The sequence below is a fragment of the Cinclus cinclus genome, chromosome 20 (assembly GCF_963662255.1).
Source record: "Cinclus cinclus chromosome 20, bCinCin1.1, whole genome shotgun sequence".
Lineage (NCBI taxonomy): Eukaryota > Metazoa > Chordata > Aves > Passeriformes > Cinclidae > Cinclus > Cinclus cinclus.
Genome location: NC_085065.1, coordinates 7,250,589 through 7,272,434, shown reverse-complemented (window position 1 = coordinate 7,272,434; position 21,846 = coordinate 7,250,589). Strand labels below are relative to the sequence as shown.

The following is a 21,846-nucleotide window of genomic DNA, read 5'->3' as shown; positions in this document are numbered from 1 at the left end:
AACCAGAAGTCTTAAAACCTCTATACAAAGGTACTTGCTCTGGACTTTGTATTGTCCAAAGACAATGTAAAATGATTGTTCCTTAGTTGCACTTACAAAATAAATTGATTACAAAGTAACGTGGAATAGTGGACATGCAGCATTTCTGTGTTTTGCTAGGTATTAAATCTCTGCTCTCTCATCCTTGATCTCTGCTACTATTTAATATAAATAAATAAATAAATATATTTTCTGTATTCTGTCACTTGTGCACTGCAGTATTTCATTTCATTTGACTGAAAACCTCTTACATGTGGCCAGGAACAGGACCATCACTGGAAAGCTTATTTTTAAATATTTCAAGGCTGGTAAGAAACAGCTCTTGTGTTCAAAATAACAGAGTAGCTCTTTGTCAAGACAGCAGGATATAATCTATAAATACTCATAATTTTTAACAGCAGAAGCTTGTGATTTTGTACACTCCACATATTCCATAGTTTTTAGTATACATGTTAGTACCAAATTTCACTGTGTTTTGCCAATTCTTCACACATCTCAGCAAGGATGAAAGAGCACTGACCTGGCTTTGTGAGACCGTGTTCCAGCAGAAACCCTCATGTCTGCAGAATGTCAAGTCTTTTGTTCTACTTGCTAAACCACTGCTGCTGTCCTGCTACATGTTCCTTTGTCGTGTTTGTCAGCTTCAAACAGCTAAATAACTGAGGTCTCTTTGAGCTGTATTGTCTTTGAGATTAATTGTGAACATCTGCCAGCTGGTGAGGATTGTAATTCTTGTAGTTGTTCTGCAGAGTTCCTGAAAGGACACTGGTTTGTTTATTTATTTTGTGCTTTACAGTTTCTTTGTAACTTGAGATTATGTGTCGGGATTTTTCCTTTCTCTTCCTCATTAATAGAGGGTTTATGTACAGTTATTTAAAATGTTGTAAAAAAAATGGAAGTAGAAATCACCATGAAAGCAGAATTAAAATTGCCCATTAATGCTGCATTTCATTCTGGAGATGGCATCAATCAAAAGTCTGTGTCTATGTAATCTGTAGAATCCTACTCTATTGTCAATGAAGAAAATTAATTTAAGAGTTTCACTGAAACCTGTTCGGTAAGAAAATAAAACTTCTACACTATAACAACCATTTGTGAGAAGCAAAAATGCTTCTTTGAAAGGCCAGTACAAGCAGGAATAGATGTGTACATAGATAAGCAACCTGAGCAGATGGTTGGAAAAATGAAAGTGAATGGCTGAGAAGAGGTCCCTCTGACATTCACTATCAGAGACAACAGTGGCTGTTAATAAAGCAGAGTTAATTCTATAGCAAGGAGTGAAATATTTAATCAGCAGTACTTCATACATAATTCAATTAACTGCCTTCACTCATCAGTATTAACGAGAGCTGGAACTTGGATTAATGTGCTTGAGCTTCATCAGAACATTCCCAGTCTGCTTAAATGCTGCCAAAACTTAATAAAGTGCTGCCAGTCAAATTATAGTAACTGAGCCCAGTGCATCAATGTGCTGATACTACAAATCATCCCCCACTCACAGCATTGTTTGCTGATTCCTTATTTATGCTGATCTCTGCACTAAACAGTTTAATTAGTGCACAGTGGTGGAACAAGTTAAATTTCTTATCCCTTCCTTGATGATGTCTTTAGTATCATCCATCATACTGAGCAATAACTATAAATGCTGTATCTGTGTGTTTTCAACCCCTCCACCTCCATTTTTTAAAACAATTACATTAATCAGATACATGGATTGCCACAGCAGAATTTCTGCTAGTCTTAAAAGGATAAATGCTAAATTAATTTCTGTCTTGGCTCTAAAGAACATTCCTGTTGCAGTCTGTATTTTTTCTGTGTGTAGCACAGATCTCAGCCTCAGTTCCCATGAATGGCCCTGACTGTGCCACTTGCTGTGGCTCATATTCCTTGTGCTTTCTCTCCCTCCAGGCAGAGAGAAGGGACAATGAAAGTTTCCCAAGTATTTTCCTTTCTGCCACTGAGGGATTTGATTCTCAGAAGCTGATAGACCTTCCTCAGCAGAAGCTGAGAGAATGATGCTTTGGCAGTATATCCCATCCTGTCCTACCTGGGGCCAGCCTCACCCAGGAGGCTTTGGAAGAGCTAAGCCCAACCTTAAGAACTGCTGAAGGGGATGGGAGGCAGCCTGATGCTGCTTATTCCACCTTTAACTCTTCTGAAATAAATCTCGTCTGCTACTTCTCAGCTGGGTGAATTGAGGCCAGACCCTGGCATCCAAAAGGAGATTTGAAAAGTGCTTTGAAGTGCAAGTTCTGGAAGCATTACAAGCTGTCATAAGAATCACAGCAAGATAAATGGCATTACAGAGAAAAGGCAGAAGACCATGCTTTTATATATATATATATGTATTTTTTATCTTCCCAGAAGAAGAGAAATGAAGATGTCAGTTGCAGGTTTTGGTTACAGCCAAGGACCTGAGAGTTCAGGAGTCCACATTTTGAGGGAAATTTTGTTGGAAAGCAATTTAGAATTGTAGAATATTCAGAAACCTGTTTTGGGGGGACAGAAAGGCTTGTGCAAGTCACACTTTGACTGTATTCCACCCGAATATACTGTCCCTTTTATACTTTTTGATACTATTCCTGTCACCTGGACTATGTGAAATCCAAGGAAATCAAAGGTGTCAACCATCCAGTCCCTCAATCCACGAGGTGAAACCAGTGGAGGCTGAATTGGAAGTGGTGTCATTCTTTTGGGATCTGTACCCCTGTACTTGGCATCATGTCTCTTGAGGACAAGTGAGGATTAGAGAATGCAGCACAATACATGAAAGCAAGAGACAGCAGCCAGAATTCCTCAGAAGAGCAGAGAAACTGGGTCAGTCAAGAACTACATAAGGAGAAATGCTATTTATGCTGTATGTTCAGCAAGTAGTGCCATTTGAGGATTTAGCAATTCATCCAAAAAAAATATTAGAGGTTAAGGCTAAGTTGGCCATATTTTTAAAACAGAAAACAGTGGAGAATCAAACCATCAGCTATTAATAAAGTCAGCATAACTCCATTAATTTAACCAGAGCCTTGCCAGCTCAGAAGCTGGTCCTTGCAGTTAGCATTTATCCTTTGCCATGTTTTGATAGGAGTGTTAGCAGCAGCAGATGAAATGCTAAATTGACACACAATATTCCCTGACCCGTGTCCCAGTCAGAACCTGGATAATGGTCACAGATTTTCAGGGGTTCAGCACTGTGCAAATGCCTTGCAAGTGGTGAAAGTTTCTCTCTTAAAGGAGCATAAAATGAGCTATGTCCACACTGGAGAAATGGTTTGAATCTGTTGATGAAGTTGAAATCCTACTTTATCCTTTTAGTTGTATTTAGAAGAAGAGATATAAAGATCACCTAAAGAGGAAAGTACAGTGTCTACCCAAAATCTGGTTTAGACTAATAAAGAGGCACTCAGACTTCCAGCTTTCTAACAGAAGAAGGAGAAACACTTTCTAAATCAGTTTCAGGCACTTTTGGTGACATTGAAGAAAAAAAAAAAAAAAGGATTAAAAAAAATCAGCAGACAGCCCATGATGTGAAGGTGCTGGCACAAGGGGTGTTGCAAACTGGAAAAATGGAAACAGCAGAGCTGGTTATGAATGGGCTGCACCAGGATGTTTCTGTGCAGTGTCTGCATTTGTCAATGAGATAAAGACCTGGCAGCAGATACAGCACTATTGACTTATGAATGGTCTGGACAGACTCAGTTTAAGAACAACAGGATAAGGAGCTCATGCAATTCTCTGCAGCAGAAGAAAATATGGTGCTTGCAGTGAGGGGTTATTAGGAAACTGTCTTGTTCCCCCTTGTGTAGTCCTGCTAGTAATTGTCAAGAAAAAAGAAAAAAAAAAACAAAAAAAAAACCAAAAAAACCAGACGTTCTAATAGTAAAATAAATTAATAGATCCTCCTGCCAACCTTTTCTGCTCGTGAGGTTTCTGCCCTGCACATGGGGAGAGGCACAGGCTCTGTGCTGAATGTCACTGCTGGCCAGATCTCCAAAGGCAGCTGCAAATTCACATCTCTCAGGGTGAGAACATGGTGCCAGATAATGGGTATGGATTTTCTGTACATCATGACTGTGTGTCATCCAGCTACCACCTGTACTGAGCCTAATGATTTGTCTGAATAAAGCAGTACCCCATAAACTTTACTGCTGAGCAAACAGCACGCTGTTGGCAGCATCATGCTCTGCTCTCCCTTTCAGCCCATCAGAAGATGACTCAATTACCATTTAAAATTTTATACTGCCTATGAAGTCGAGGACTGGAGAACTAGTAGTCAGCTTGAAGGTATTTTGAAAAGAGCAAATGTATCTTAATGTGAAAAAGTGACGGGTTTGCATGTAAGTGTTAAAAGGACAAGCCAGGGTTGGTGTTAATTTTAACACCCAGCATGTGCACAGTGAAGAACAGGCAGATGAAAATGATGGATTCTGTCAACATCTAAGAGGGGGTGATCACCCTTCAGAGATGCCCAGATTCAGGGATTAGAAGAACTGGAAATGACAATTTCTTTTCCTTCTGGAGAAGTCAAGGCAAATGGTAAAATGGTTAATTAGAAATAGGTTTGTGAAGCCTGGTGTATTTTCCTTTCTTAAAAGCTGTGGTAGGTGTTTGGCTCTAAGGTGCTTTTATCTCATAGCAGAATTTCAGGGAAGCTCCCTTAAACTTAGATCTTACTTAAGGTTGAGTCTAAGTCCAAAATATGGGTAACATCTTAAATAAGAGTGGAAAGAAGCCTACTTAGTTTTAAAGCTATTTATTGTGCCCACTGCTGCATGGTTCTGTATAGTCAGTGGCCAGAACAAGCACTGCCAGATGCAGGAATTTGTTTTCCAATGCAAAATTTTATAAAATGTCTCTATAGTTTAGAAATGCTAATATACAAGGGATAACAAGAACTAGAAAAAAAGAAGAAAGAATTAGAAAACTTCGGATAAACTCAGTTTCCATGCATTTAATTAACCTCATTCATGACAAAATATGAGGATGTGTGTGTGCAGATTAAGAAGCTAAAATTATTTCTGAGCTTCTACTCTTCTGTATTGTGAGGGATTTTTAACTTACGAGTTATTAAATGTGAACCGTGGAGCATCCTTTCAGATACTGCTTCTCATGGCTGAATTAGGAAACAGGTAAGTGTGGCAACATGAGAGCAGATAGAACAAGACAAGCTGTCTGCACTCCTGTGCATCAAGGTAATGCACCAAAAGTCACCTAATAATGGTTTGCTGCAATCAAATTTTCTTGCACCTCAGACTACAAAAAGAAGTTAAAAAACAAATAGTTTAAAAACAAATAAGAATATGCTGCATATCTCAAATTAAGGGGGGTTTGGTATTCATGCTAGCAAGTTGCAGTAATCATCCTAAACTTTAACTGTCACCTAAAAGCACTTTGTGACAGGGCTCTGGTGGGCCAGATCTAAGTTTGGGGTGTCCCCATTAGGTGATTTTCTTATTGACTGGGTGTCCACAGGGTTTGTAGTACCCAAGTAGGTTTTCAGTGATCCCGAGGTTTAGGATTTACCATCCAGGTGATTCTACCTGAGGGTGAACAAAACTTCCTGCAGAAGATTTGAGGAGAAGCCCCTTCTCCTGCTTGCAGAGGGACCAAGCATGATTTTCCCAGAAAGTGCAGCTCCTGAGCAGGCAGGTAGAAATGGCTCAGTCACACAAGAGCTACCTCTAGCAGCCACATCAGGAACAATTCCAGGAGAAGACTGAGGCCATCGGGATATGCAGGGTTGTAATTCTGCCAACACCTGCTTGGATAGTGAGCCTGATGCAGCCTCAGCCTGAAGGGAGCAGTGCTTGCCTTGGAAGTTGATGTGTTTGTTTGGAGTGCAGAAAATGAGACTCATCTGCTTAATGAGTTACAGAGTGTTTTCAGACTTTTAAGGAGTTATAAGAAGTGTTACCTCAGGGAAGGAGACCTTTAAAGGAACCTCGCTAGGCTGCAAAAACTGTGCTTGCTGCTTTTTCAAAGCAATTTCTAGAACTGGAGGCTTCCTAATCACTGGTGTCTGTGGAGATCCCAGGCAGATGTGATGAGTGCTGGGGACTGGAGCATTAGTCAGTCCATCTGAACTGCTCTGTGCACACAACATCTCAAAAGAACTTTTGATTTTAAATGCGTCACAAAAATCCTTCCACCAGCAGAACCAGGTTCAGATGGTATCAGAGAAGAAATTTCCCAGGAGTTACAGTTTATGGGGTTTTATTTCCCGCAGATTGGGAGCGTACTTTTTGAAGAGAAAGTGAAAATGGGCCAGATCAGTTGTGTGAACAAAAACAGAGATTCTTCCTCAGACCCCTGGAATGGCCCCCTTTGCTTAAAAGGTTATGTCCACTTTGATTTTATTATATGCCACACTGCAAAACGTGTAGAAGTTAAAGGGGGAATTTCAGGGATTGTAAGAGATATCAGGCATAAATTTGAAATTAGATGTGGATAGCTTATTTAGTGTCTTTTGGCAAGTACTGTGCATCCAGAATGTATCTGTGGTTCAGGGAAGCACTTAACTGAAAGCACTAAAATTGTATTGTTTCCTTCTAAAGCTGTTAAGATTTTCAAACTTAAGATGTGGTGATGCTGAAGGTTTCAAAGGAGTGATTATTACTAAAAATCACAATCACAGCAAATCAGTGGTGTAAAAAGAACACCAGGCCTTGCAAAGTTTCTAAAATGACTCGCACGCAAATACAGCAAAAGGTATTATTTCACATCATAAGACTGATGAGCAAATTACTGGGCCAGGTCCTGAGAAATGATGTATAAAGACCATTTTTTCTATTAAATTGGCCACAGTTAATGCTACAGAAACTAAATTGATACTCCTCTTGTAGCAGGCTGGTTGCAAGTGGTCCAGGAATTGTCATTCTATTGCTCTGCTGGTTTCCTTTAGCAGTGTAATAGATATTTCTGTTACTTCAGCTGACAACAGCAAATAGTGCAGAACAAAGAAAAGGCATCACTGTTGATGGAGGTGAAGCCTCCAATGACAATTGCCTGCCTGAGACACAGACTATGCCCTGTTCAACTTGCACAAACTTAAATTGCCAAGGAAACTTCGGGTAGTACAGTCCAGACTTTAGGAAAGTAGTGCAGCTAATACCAGCCATGAGAGTATTTGTTTTGCTAAGGTCTTGAGATTCACGTTCAACTTTCTGCAGTTCTGAAATGAGCACGTTCCATTTTCATCATAACATGTTCACTCTTTTCTGTTCAAGAAGAAGAGCAGAGTGGAGCAAGTTTAGTCACTACATGTAGTTTATATCTGCTGAACTCCTGCTGCTCTTCTGGCCAAGAGGGATTCTATTTCCATGTGTACCACTCCAGCAACATTTCTACAGCTGTTTGAAAAGCAGGGTAGGAGCTTCTTAAAATACCTTTCGTAAAGCTCAGATCAAAAAGTTATTTTATGTGTTGTCACAGATCAAGATGGAAGGCTTTTCTTAAAAGTTCTCTTTGTCCCAAAAATCTCAAAAATTCATTCCATTTCCTTTCTGCCTGGGGCAGTGCTGAAACTTGGTTAAATAAACCAGAAAAATACAATTTTATTTGCAAGATTGATGTTACCTTTTCTTTGGACAGGTCATACTGAGAAAACCTCTTAATAGTAAGCACCTGTAATGAATTTCTGTATGGCAGTTTTAATGGGATTTATGATACTGGCTTTGGTAGCTTTGTGTTAGAAGTTGAAAGAGAAGTAAGAACACTAAATAGAGCTAATCTGTACTTACTAAGCTTTCTGGAAATTACTTCTACTAGAAATATATAAGTACTAAAAATAAATCCCGTTGCAAGATATCTGAAACACACAAGGCTCTTATAGAAAAATAAACACTGTGGCCATGAATAAGAGTTTGTGTTCTCTTTTTCACTGAGAACACAAACTGAAGTCATGTAAACTAACACTAAATGTGTTCAGGACAGTTAATACAATTTGTGTTTAAAAATGAGTGCTTTATTTTTTTGCTTGAGTTGAAAGCAGACTGTGCACTGATGGAAGGTACTGGTAGTTATGGGACCAGCTTTTTCTGAACAGCCCTTTGGCAGGTGCAGAGAAACTGTAGGTTTATTCAGCTAATTCAAATTCAACCTAAAAAATCAGGTGGAAACTTAAGTCAGAAGAATTTTTTTCATAATAAAAGAAGTATGTAGGAACAGTTACGAGTGGGTAGTTCCAAAATCTAAGGAATTACCATGAACTAGTTCAGTTAGTTTGGTTTTCAGGATTATTCTGTGCATTGATTTCTAAAAATATTAGCTTGTGACACCGAGGTCAACTGAAATTTATATTTTCAGTGGTGATGAAGCTACAGATTTTGCCTCTAGGCAATTTTTATATTACCTGGTGTATTTGATATTCATAATAAATTTCAGTGTTGATTTGGGAGCTTGGGTCCATAAGGTAATTCTTGACATCTCTGCAGTCTTTTCCATGTGCATGGTTATAATTTTTTTAATCAATCTCGATGTAACCATTTAACACATTTCTTCCTCGACCTCTTTTCATAAAGCAGGTGTGATTTTATTCTTCTACTGCTGGGAAGACCATCAAATTCTGTATCCACAAAATAAGATGTATTCTGTTCTGGGTGAAGGTCACAAGTAGTAAAGCCTCCAAGGCACTATCTTATATTGAATCCTGGCTGCCAAAAAGGCAACGTCCATTATCTTTTACACATCTCCCTTGGAAGCAATTGGTGCTCATTCCATCTGAGCTGTTACAGTTCTGGCAGGAATGGGCCATGGGGAGTGTTCCAGAGCTGTGAGCCCTTTGGGACACCTGGGGAGTAGAATCTTCCCTTCGTGCCTCCAAGAGATTTTAGCATCCCACATCCTGGCATTGCCCCTCTGACCAGTGTCCCATGGCACTGCTGGAGGATGTTTGGAGTTACTGAGATGTGGCATGGCACAAGAAATACCTTTGCACTCAGCTGTCCTGAGAGTACACGTCCCAGAGAGTAATTCCTGTGCAAAGAGTTTGTCAGATGTTTCAGAGACCTGCAAGGTACAAACTTTGCTCCAGAGGAAGAGAGAGCAGAAGTGAGACTTCCCTAGAGGCTCCTTAGTTCCTGGGACTCCCACAAAAACAGCTTCATCCCCACTCAGAGGGACCATAAAACCTTTTGTGTTTCTGCCTCTTGCACACAGAGAAACGCAGAAAAATATTAAATGAATTTCTGGGTGCAACAGATCTGGATTCTCCATGAGATGGAAGTTTTCCTACATAAGGATCATATTGGTTGTGTCTGCAGGGGCTGGCTGCCACATGCTGTGTGTACAGCAGGCTGTCAGGGAAGGAGGAACTGGATTCTGCCCCAAAACAAATATCAGATTTTCAGAGTCTTCACCACACAAAGAAAAATGGATGTCATTCAGAGAAGGATCAATCACTGCCCAGCAATTACCTGAATAGTTTGATGTAGCCACTGAGGGGAAGCCAAGGTTTCTTTCCATGCCAAAATATTTTCTAGTAATGGCTCTGTTTAGAGTTGTGTTGGCTTGGCAGCACCAGGTTGGACTTCTAAGAGATCAGGATTGCCCAAACAACATTTTTTCCAGCCTGTGAGTAAGTGCATCAAGTCAGCTGTGCTGACTTCTGGCCTTTCCAAGAATAATCAAAGTTACAGAGCTTTGGCTACCTCACTGCAGAAGCAGCATCCCCAGGCAGAGCCAGAGCTCTGTGTGATGGGGTCAGAGAAATCTGATTACTCCAGAAAACAGCAGAGCAGAGAACATCGCTGTTCCTGTCTTGAGCTGTCATTACAGATACAAACTGCAGCACTCGCTGCTGAACTCTGTGCTGGCTCCTCACTTGTCTTTGCAAGTCAGCAGAGGTTGGGCATTCCTGCCTCCCTGCCGTCATTAACTGCAGGAATCTTGTGGGAAGCCAAAGCAGTGCAGAGCTACAAGTAATTCTCGAGGGGTTGCTACCACACGCAAAAATGCCTTGGAGAATGGGACTGCTTAACCCCTCCTGAGTGCTCCTTACACTGCCCCTCACACCTGCCTTCTCCAAACTGGATCCCCTAGTGCCCTGCAGCTCCAGAGTGAGATGCTCAGTAAGCCTGTCCTAATAAAGGATGCACCAGCAGGCATGCACTGGATTCGGTAATAAATAGTTACATTCCAACTTAATACCTGAGGGTTATGTTTATTTTAGTAACAGTATACTGTGAGGCACTGGGATACCCAGGAAAAGCACTTTTGATAGAGTAAATATGCTGTCTTTTGTTACTTTTTTTGTGTTCCTACTTGAATTTCTGTTTTTCAGCAGAAGGATCGATAGGATCCCAAAGACATTAAAATAAAGCTGAATGTACAGAATAGAGCTCAAAGCACCTGCTGGATAAGCAGTCTTTTCCCTTAAAACAATAAGTTCCAAATTACTTTTCTCTGAACTTCTTCTATTCAATTTCATCCATTTGAGGCTTTCTTCACCTTTCTTCTGGATCTTCTTTAAGGTCTTACATCTCTCTCATCCTGTCTCAGAACAGTCACTCATTTCAAAAGCACAGCCATAGTCCCCAGTTCTACAGCATGAGCCACAAAAAGCCCAAAGATGAAGAACATGAAGAGGAAAGATTAGAGATCACGGGATAGCTCAAAATCTGGGTTTCCTGCATTTTTAATGCAAAGTCCCATTTCAAGTCCAGAACAACCATCACAGCTTTTTTTTTTTTTTTTTTTTTTTTTTTTTTTTTTTTTTCCTTTCCTTTCAGTTCTACACTTCAACCCCAGGCTGAACTCTCCCCCCTTTTCCACCCCCCAAATTGCAATGCGTGCCAGGGCAAACCCTGTCAGTTGTGACTGTGCCTTGTTCAAGGGAGATCTTTGGACCCAGGGACTGTGACTGTGGCCCAGGGACTGACCAGACCTGGTCAGAATTTACCAGCTGAGTGGCAGTAATTGATGGCAGCTCATTAGCCATACCCACAGCCAGGCACTGGCAGGCAGAGGAAGGGACCCAGTGTCCCAGCCAGAGGCAGGCAGGGCACAGCCCAGCCCGCAGGGACTGGGGATGGCAAAGAGGGAGAGGAGGCTGCCTTCCTCCCCTTTCTCATTTTTAGTTACTTGCCAAGAAGGATTTCCCTTACTCAGGACTGACCCTTTAACAAGCAATCTGTGCCAGCTCCACTAAACATCCCAGTTGCCTTTTAACCTTTAAAACAAACTGTTCTTTAATCTGTTTTAATTTCCATTTTTTTGCCATAGTTGTGCTAAATCTTTCAGCAGCAGGACCTTCTCTCACATTACATGGAAAAAAAAAAAAAAAAACATTTCCCCCAAAACTGTAGTATCTTTTTGACTAGAATGAGAGAGAAACACATCATCTTTTCAGAACTTTAGTAACCTAGAAGATTATTATCTGCTTAGTTTGGACCTGGATATAGGTCCAAAACTCTCCCTATAGGTGTCCCTTCCTACTCCTGCCATATGAATAATGAAAAGAGAAAAGTCAATATGAAAAGCATCTGTAAGCACCTTTATAAGCAGCTGACCAATATTTTTCAGAAGCATTGGTATTTGATTGTATAGCTTTAGTGTGTAGGAACTCACCACAGGGTGGCAGAGAAAAACATAATTACATGCTGCTGTATAACTACTCTTTACCCCAAGATTAGCATAATTTATCAAAGTGAATTAGTCTGGTTTAATCACTGTAATGAAAGGAGCACTACTGCATTCTGCACTTGTATCCCAGATGTGTAGGTAAGAATAAGCAAAAGCTTTGCAGGGACAGAGGTCACTAATTTTGATTGGTATTTACTTTTTCCCAGGTAATACTCTTAATTTAAGAAAATGTTTAATTAGGCATAAATAAGCAGCTATAATTTAAATGGTAATTTGGAGAGGGTACTGCATGATGTCTATATTAAAGAAATAGCAGAAAATTGCCACCTTTTAAAAGACAGTATCTTTCCAGAATCATTTTCCCCTTCCTGTTTTCTGCTGTCTCTCCTTTAACGAGTGCAGTGCTTGAGATTTCTTGTCATTGAGGATCCTTCATACAGAGGGAAGATGACATTTGAACAGACCAGTATGGAATTATGAGTGTGGAATTAGCAGCATGTAATATGATACTTCTGCAGTTTAAAACAAAAAAATATATATATATGTTTCAAGATTTATTGCTGAAAATGTTTAATTTGTTTACTATCTCTTGAATAATGGCAATGCTGTCTGACTCTGGAGGATGTATTTCAGCTGTCAGTGCTTTGCTGCTTGGAAAGAAATCAGAATACTTTCAGTTCTCAAATTTGAAGCCATTGTGACACTGTCTAATATTACTGCAGTCTGGAGATTTCTGTGACCAGTTACTGAGATGAATGCCATTCTATACTCTGTCATTTTTTTGGTGTCCCTGATTTATCTTTTGAAGCCTTTATGACTTTACCTTTGGCTTTTATGTAGAGGCAGAGCAGGTCATGTGGTTATCCAGAGGCATTAGTATGATAATTTTCTTCAAGCTGAGTAGGTGGAAATAATTAATGGACTGCTTTATTGATGTACGTAGATTACTGATTCTCTCTGTGGTTCCAATTCCCAGCCTCAATAAAATAGCTTGAGATTTTATCTGAGGGACCAGTAATTACACAGGGCAAGAATAATCGCTGCACAAATACAATCTGATGGTGTTTTATGCCATTTTCAGGGCCAGTGCTAGGGCTTAAAAATATAAACAAAGATGTGCTGCGTGGATAAGTTGACACCTTTCATTTAAATTCATGAATGCTGGAGATACTTAAATTCAGAGAATCTGTGCTCTTGGAAGTTTTTTGAGCAAAAGGAAGTTTTTTTGAGCAAACTTCAAGCAGGAATTTACAGGCTTAGTGCAGTAAAACAGAAATAGCCTGACTTTCTTGCCTAGACTCCACCTCGTGTCATTGACAGGGATCAGTAGCAGACACCTGGGGGAAAAACAAGCATCTATAAAAATAAACACCATAAAAAATGGATCACATTTGCCACTTTCTGTCTCTCCAAGCCTGGTGCAGATTTTGGCAGTAGACATCACTGTGGTATTCATCCCAGATTTCTGTCTGACCTGAATGAATTTGTTCATTTTCTCTGTTTATACCAAAAGTCACTTTTCTGATGCTTGATTCTGAGACAGTTTCTCAGATTCATTCCCCATAAAGAAGCTCCTGTGTGGGAACGTCCCTTGGCACCTTTTTGTGAGCAGTAAGGAAAAGAACTCCTGCAGCTTTACTGTCACATAATGTTGCCTGTGCTGCTCTTACAGCCTGATCACCAGCTGGTCCTGCACACTCAGCCAGTGTCCTTGCTTCTCATGCTTGTTTTAAAAGTTACCTGTGGCTTTTAAGAACTTAGAAAATTGTTCTTTGATATCTTCTTCTGGCATGTCTTATTTTATTTTTGTATCTAACTGGTCAGAGTTTATTACCTTTTCCATTTTTCTTATTTGGACAGCATTTTTTTGAAAATGTTCCCATACTTCCAGCCACCCTATTTCTTGTATTTGAAATTTTCTGGCTTCTTTACCCCGTTTAAACAAAGGCTCAGAACACCTTAATTCTGGTGGCCATTTAAATAAGATTCTTCATTTCTATCTAGTTCTTCACTGGGTTACACAAAAATCAATTACACCAGGTTTTTCATGCCTACAGAGATCTGAATTCAGAGTAGTGGGATACCCTTACACAATCATCAGATCACTAAGGTTGGAAAAGACCTCTGAGGTTGTAGAGTCCAACCCTTAACCCAACACCCCAGATCCACAGCTGTACCATGGCCCCAACACCAAACCTACACGTTTTCTGGAAGTGTTGCTTCTACAGTTGCTGCTCAAGCAGAGTCCTTGCCTTGCTCAGACCCAGTCGTTTCACACCAGATACCTGTCCACAGCCCTTCCAGGACCCAGACCTTTGAGGCCAGCATGATTTTTTGTTACAGTCAGGTAATTCAGATGTCATACACAGTACACCCCTGTTCCCATCCTGGGAAAACTGTTGGCTCCTCTCAGCAGAAATGCAAACTGTTCCCTTCAGGTAATACCATTCTGCTTCTCTGCAAGTTTGCTGTCCCTATGGAAGGACATCCTCCTGGGACACCATTCCCTCACTGCTTTCCTCTGGAGAGGGGAGGCTCGTATTTATTTCAGCAAATCTGTGGTACTCATCACCAGAATAGCTCTCAATCCTTGCTTTATTGTTCTAGCTGCTTTTATTTCACTGCTGTTCTGCATAGGTTTGGTAAAAGCCATCAGAATCCCTCATCCCTTTGTATCATGCTGATACTCAAGCATCTTCATCTGTCTCAATATAAATTGTTCCCAGTAAATTGAAAAGAGAGCAACTGCAATAAGATACAGACTAAATAAAGATGTCAGAGATTCCTGCACAGGTATAAAATATAAGTAATGCACCTCACCATATAACACACATGCACACAAATCTGTTGACCATAGTGTGCCAGCATACAGGTGATATAAAGTCTGAATTCTCTGTTAGGAGAAGGTTGAAGGCATTGATCAGACACAAACTTATGATCTGATGTCTGTGCAATAGGTTTGCAACAACTCAGCTCCCAAGCAGTTCAAGTTTAGGAGAATTTATAGAGGAAGCAGAGATGACACAATTGCTATATTCAGGCTTTGGGCACAATAACCAGGAGCTGGGGCACCTTGTTAAATGATATATTGAGCTGGTTTTTGGCCTGCATGCAAACTAGAGAGTCACAGTAGCTCCTGTGCAGCACAGGAACTGTCCAAAATGCTTCAGGGGTCCACACACAAAAAACCAGCGTATTCCACACATGAGTAGATTTTTATGGAAGTACAACATAATTGTGGGAAAGTAGATGATGTTTCATTAATGACGTAAGCCCAAGTAGAAACCTTGTCTGCTAGTTAAGCTGGAATAAAAAATGATGAGTATTTTAATATGTTTTCCTACATTCATACACCTGATTTCTTCAGACTAAACAATTAAACACATTACCTGTGTTTAATTTAAGCCTTGGCTTCCTACATGAACCTACTTAGATTTTTCTGTTACAGTTCTGAATACTTTTAGATCACTTTGGGCATCTAAGCAGCAGCACTAATTACTTTAATTAAATGCAATCAGACATTAATATTGCTTAATATTCCCCATCCTCCAGTCAACTTAGGTGTGAAGTCCTAAGTCAGTCATCTTAATTAACCTGGGGCTGAAGCACAGGCAGAATCACTCTGATCAGTGGGGCGAGTGCAGCAGTGAGGAACTCCTCTCTTTGTGTGCCCAGAAACAGCAGCAGGACTGGAGAGGTCCTGGAGCTCGAGTCTGGGGTGTTTAGGGATGAATCAAAGATTTCAGCTCAGACCCCCATGTCTGATGTCAGCTGTGACCTCTGCAGGGCAATGCCACAACTCTGCAGCTCCCTCCCAGGCTGTTGTGGCAGGCAGAGCACAGAATGCAGGATTTCCTGTCAGAAACAGGAATAACATTATAAAACAACCCCTCCTAGCAGCTCTTGCCCAGTGCAGCTTTTCTGGGTCAATCCCAGTTGCATCATAAATTTGTTTTGCTATCAGCTTGAAGGTAATGGGCTGACATGTTTGGTTTGATGTTTTGTTGTACTTAACATTGTCTAGGGTTTTTTTTTTTATTTTCAAAACTTGCTAAAGACTTGGTTTTTACCAATTCCAGGAATATTTATGGCCAAAATGTTTTTTTAAGTAATACTAGAAACCATTGAAATAACAGATTCCCCATGTAATATTTTCCCCCTTGATTCTACAGCTCTACAGTTTCATTAATTCATTTTTAAAATAACACAAATAACACAACAGGGGGATTAATCAAGGGAAACCAGGCTTTCTCAATTAACCTAAACATTTATTTTAGGCCTCAGTATAAAAGGGATTTCCTCTCAAAAAAGCTGAAGTGAGCTGCTGTGGTATTTCTCTTCCAAAAAAAGCACAACTAGTTGTAAGATGGTTTGATTTTAATTACACTACACTAATATTATTCAATTTCAGAGCATTAGCACTATTGTTTAGTATATTCTGTGAACTTCTCTAGGCTTCTAATTCCACAGTGGAAATGGGAATTGACTGGGAGGGTAAACAGAGCCAAAAAACTTTCAAGACCATACTGCCAATTTATTTTTCAGATCACACAAAGCTTCAATTATTTTAAGGGCCTTCCATCTGACCTTCTTTTGGGTGGTGGCACAGAGGGTTTGTTACTGAAATAAAAGACTACTGACACAATTTGATACGGGCACCTGCAATTCCATCCATTTTCACATGGCTGTGAAGCATTCCACCATCATCCCTCCCCTGAGATTTTCATGCACTTTATCCTAAGAGGAGTTGCTGATTTGATTGTCTGTCTCAGGTGCTAAAAAAAGATAAGTCACCAGCAAATTTCAGGTATTAGTAGCACATAGTGACATAAAATTTGTGTGCAAGGCAGCTTTAAGCTCTGCTGGCTGCACCACATCTGTTACAGCTGTTAGAGCTCACCTGCACCTGTGGCTGCACAGACACTGGCACCAAGAATGAGAAAGTTTCAGCTGCAAATGGAGTTCTCAGATAGTTTGCAATAAGAGTTCACATCTGTAGATGATAACACCTGAACTACTGGAGCAGGCAACAGCTGCAAAACACTTTCCATCCCTCCTGCACAGGCCCTTACAGGGAGGTTTTGCTGTGCAAGCAGCAACCTAAGAATTCCCCAGAAAGCTTGTCTAATTTTGTAGAAAAGTGGCATGAAATATAGATTAACCCAACCAAAGTTTTACACCTGCATTCAGTCGAACTTTGAAGGCAGAAGGAACTGAGTTGTATAAAACACACAAGGAAAATACCAAGATCACCCTTGTCCTAGGACTACACTATTAAGAAAATATTTTCCACCGTCCTCCTCTCCAAGGAACATCCTCTCAACGTGTTAAGCCCAGTGTAAATGTGAGGTTTGAATTCAGCCAAAATTCTGTGTAGCTCTCACTAGAGTAGCCAAGAACTGCAATCAGGAGCAAACATTTACACCACAAAGTCCTGCATCCAGCTGACCACAGCACCAAAAAAGCTTTTTATAGCCCAGGTGGGTTGTTTCCAGCTCCACCCACCAGGCAAAGCACCTTTGCTCCTGCCCCAAGGTCCCAGCTTTCCCCAGTCTGGGTTTGGAGATCAAAAGAATGCTTTGAGGCTTAAAGGCTAGGAAAGCTTTCAGCAACGTGTAAAAAGAAAAAAAAAATAGAGCCAAAATAATCTCAACAATAAGATTGGGAAATTTTCAGCTGCTATACAAAACTGCAGAACAATTCTGACAAGGTCGAAGTTGGAGACACAAATCTAAATGTGTCCTTTGTGCATCTTGTGATTGCACTCCACTCGTTTACAGAAGTGTTTTCAGCTGCCAAAGAGGAGCCCAGGTTGATCTTGTCTGTAAATTGCAGATGAGATGCAATGCAATGTGCAGCAATGTGTAGTTACATCACATTTTTTGTGCAGTTAGGAAATGCAAGAAGTAACTCAGTTTATCCACAGTCAGGGTTTCCTTCTTGTTCCTTGGCCACTGCATGGCCAGGGAAGGAACTTGTCTTTCCTCACTACCAGAGTGTGACTTCTCCAACACAATACTTCTTTAAAATCAAAATTTTATCTAAAGAAGGATTTGGGTGAACAGAACAGAAATAGGTAGAACCTCAAGAGAGCAGTCCTGTTCTCCAGTGTCACAGTGTATGTTTCTCTTACAACATTTCTGTGAGTTTTAATGAATGTTTCTAAATATTTTGAGTATTTTTTAAAAAGCTGAGTAGAATGGAAGAGTTTCAGTCCAAGGACATATGAAATATATGCAAAGTTAGCATAAGGACTAGTGAGTCACATTCCTGTTGCTCAGTAAATACTGTGTAATAGCAAAGGAGCTGTTTGTTATTGAACCTGGGATTATATCTCAGAGGAGAAGAACTGACCCACCTTTTTTCCTGGTACAAAATGGTATGAAACCATACGTTTTGGTCTTCTATGAAGTTTTAAATTTCAAATGCAAGATGAATTTGCCTGTTTCCAGTTTCCAAGTGTGTGTGCAGACAGTCTGACAGGTTTAATTACGTGGCCATCTGCCTGGCATGTACTGCCCCTGTCTTTCCTACTTCCCTTAAACTTGCACTTTCTTATATTTTGCAGTGCCCTCCTTTTGGGGTTTGGTGAACTCAGCTTGGAATCTTTGCTCTGTTGGGAAAAGACAGTCACCTGTCAATATTGAAACCAGCCATATGATTTTTGATCCCTTCCTAACTCCTCTTCGCTTAAACACAGGGGGAAGAAAGGTAGGTGCTCTCTCCTGTTCTGGTGTATAAAATAAATGGAGTTAGTAGATTTTAAACAACATTTGCTCTGTTTTATCTTTCTAAAGCATTTACTTCTTTCTGTCAGTTCCAAGGCAGAATATCAATGTAGTGTGTTTTAAAGATACTCCTCAAATCACTGAGTTAATCAACTCTGTTTATGCAGCTGAAGGATTGGTATTTCAGTTATTGAACCTTTTGGCAGTCTTGGCAATAATCATTAGTTTGTGTTGCTTTTCTTATGTTGGGGTGCCTAAAGGGTATTTTAAAATGCTTATGGCTTGTTCCATGCAGGCAGTTGTCTCTTACCCAGGCTGTGTTACCTACCAATGCAGGTGAAAAGCCACCATGAATTACAGTATCAGAGCAAGCTGAGACCCCAACACAAGGCTATTTGAAAATTATTTATCTCCCCTTGTCATGACAAATGAAATGTCCACTGGAAACAGCGTGACATTGTAGGAATTTGCTCTGTACTTCCCATGGAGGTTCTGGTGGCACATGTGCAAATACATCACAATTGATACGGGCTTCATCACAGAAATGCTGAAATGGTGGTGGTGTTATTACTGGAGGACAGGAATGCTTCCAACTCTGGCCCAAATTTCAGGGTAATATTTGCATTTTGCTGTTTAGATGGAAATGCGTGGAGGTTTTTGGTTTTGATACAGCCCCCCCCAAAAAAATCCACCAAAACTCAGACTTTTAATGACCCTGCTACGTACATAAAAGCTTACACATTTCACATTATTTATAAATTAAAGAATGACAAAACATGAAATTCAAGAATGGGTGGCAGTTTTCAGTGAGTCTAATGCAGTAGGTTCAGAATATTCAATGTATTCAGCAGTTCTAAGAATTCAGCTAGGTTTTTGTACCAGCTCAGAGTGAAGTAAATGTCTGATTATTGATTATATTTGGAGGCATTGACAAACTGGGAGATGCTGTATCAGTGATGAGGTTCTTACCATGCTCACAAATACTGCCCCTGATGACCTTCTATCATTTTACAAGAGCAGGATTTGTTCTTGTGATTTGTCTTAGAAAGGTTTCCAAAACAGTTAAATCAAAATTCTCCTTTGAGAAAAAAAAGATTGTAATTTTAATGCCTTAATAAAAATTCTTCATTCATAGTTAGGGCTTCACTGAGGATTTGATTTGGCAGGTAGTGTATTTGTGTTCACTTCCTCAGTAATGTTTTTTGTATGTTAAAAATAGAGGTGTGTTTCACATGGGCTGAAGCACTTCAGTGCTCTGAACCAATTGCTGTGGCAGCCAGGGAATTTCTTGGACAAGACTTAACTGTGATTATGCTGTACATGAAAGGGTTTTATGGAACTGATCCTAAGAAAAACAATGAAGAAATAAAAAAGGGATTTGATGTGCTTTCAAATCAAAGTTATAAGCTAGCTTACATGCACAGTGAGCAGGAGAGACAGCTACTTGCACCCAGTCACAATTACAAACTTCTTCTGGAAAAGAGGCTGGGAGGAGACTCCAGCTCTAAGAGAGAGCAAGATGGAAGGAAATACTCAGTTCAGTTGTTCTTGGAACAAAAACTTCAAATTCTTAGCAAATTTTTTTGCTATTAGTTTAGAAGTTCAGTTTTATCTGAGTTTGAAAAATATTTATTTCATTTTGAAAGCAACATACCTACTTTGTGTGCTTCACTTTGGAAATTAATTTCCGGGGAACAGAAGTGGCTCACAGGAACAGAATCCAAGACCAATCCATGATCACTTAATCCTTCTTCTTGTCCCTTTCACTCCTTGCCACTCATTTCCCCTGGGCTTTATTTTTAGTGGGGAGCATTGCCTGATTTCTGTAAACCAGTTACCTGTTTAGTTCTCCCTTCTCACCTGGGCAGACCAAAATTGTTGCATTCCACTACAGCATTTTTGTCTACAGCTTCCATTTAAGCACACCCCTTTCCAGTTCCTTTAGATAGTTTATTTTATTTCAGTGTTAGTAGTGAAAGCCTTTTAGTAAACCAGATGGAGACTTTCCTACAATTTTTTAGACTTCTTGGAAATAAAGCAATACTTCTGTTTCTCCTTAAGAGAAGAAGTGATCTGACAGGAGGGTATGAAGGACAACATCACTGTTTCCCTGCCCTGCACCTACAAGGGGAGAAAGCCCAGTCTGTGCCCTGTCACACAACAGGCAACTCAACAGTTACTCCTGGTCTGAGGCTGGGAAGAAAATTCTGCCCATTCCATTCAGGAGTAAAAAGGATGGCAGTGCTATTTGCCAAATATTTATACCTCTCTGATCCAGTTTTTTGCAATACGTTTGCAGTGAGCAGTGATATATTGCTTTTTGTGCTGCCCAGCGATTTCAGGGGAGCTTCTGGTCACACATTTACAATTCAAGCACCATCAGATGTTTTTCTGAGTTGTGCTCTTGCTCTGTATGTGTGATTCTCCATTTCCTGAGAAGGTGGCTTTGCAGGTCCTGAAGTCTTGAGTGTCATTGATACGGATAATTGGATTTCAGTATCCAAAATCTCAGCACGAGATAGTTATTGAGTTTACATGCAGAAGAAGAGATGCTGCTTTTGAGGAAACTCCCCAGGTTCTAGTTCCCTCTCAGTCCCAGCTTTGTCTCTCAGTTATTTATTTTAATGAATTTAGCAAGCAGCCCGTCTCAGATAAAAGCCCTTTCTGATAAACAATGCCAGCCTGTATTCATTTGCAGATCACACTCCTCCACCTCACAAAGAACAGCACCCTTTTACTTTCTCTGCTCCTTTTCCCTGGGTTCACTTAAGGACCAAAGCAATCAGCAGAACAGAATATCTTACATTTAGGGAGGAAGCACCTTGGTCTCCAAGGCAGGGATTTCCAGCCTGTTGTGGATGATTGTGGTGGCTGAACAAACCACCCCACTTCCCACTGACCTGGTTCTTTGCTGGGATTCCTTCCTCAGTTCACCTCTGCAAGAGCTCTGCCTTTGGTCCCCCAGGTTTTGCCCCTTGCCTTTCTGTAGCCCATCTCTCTTTGGTCTCCTGGTTCTCTGTGGACTTTATTTCAAAATCCCCATTTCTAAAACTCTTTAAGACTCAACTACAGTTCTTGGCCACTTTTTTTTTTCCTTTTTCTCCTAAAAACATGCTGAGCAACACCATTTGCTTTAGACACCAAGTGCATCCCTGCCAAGTAATTAAACCTTGCCACATCAGTGACCTTGTGTCTTATGAGTCATTTTAGGTCACACTCAAGGACTGAAATTGTTGCCTAAAGCAGGTAAAGTTCTATTTAAAACCATTTTATTTTTAAGGCAAGAAAGGACATTATACCTGATGTTGACCTCTGGGGAAATAAAAGGAATTTATGTCTGCTGGCCAAGGACTGTTATTCTATAGCTCAGTGTGCATAAATGGAAGATACTCAGCAAGATCCACACATCTGCCTGCTCATATGGGGCATTAATGAATGCAACCACATATTATTTAAATTAATAGCCATATAAATAATTGGTACATTCTATGCATCACAAGATAAT

At 40.2% G+C, this 21,846-nt stretch overlaps 1 protein-coding gene across 1 annotated transcript in view; it reads left to right on the top strand.

Moving 5' to 3' along the window:
* The window catches only part of CA10 (carbonic anhydrase 10), a 167,335-nt gene that overhangs the window by 50,310 nt on the left and 95,179 nt on the right, over positions 1 to 21,846 (top strand). The window contains exon 3 of the mRNA XM_062506418.1: positions 18,182 to 18,324. Within this exon, the coding sequence (XP_062362402.1) occupies positions 18,182 to 18,324 (143 nt within the window). The remainder of the gene's footprint in view (positions 1 to 18,181; positions 18,325 to 21,846) is intronic.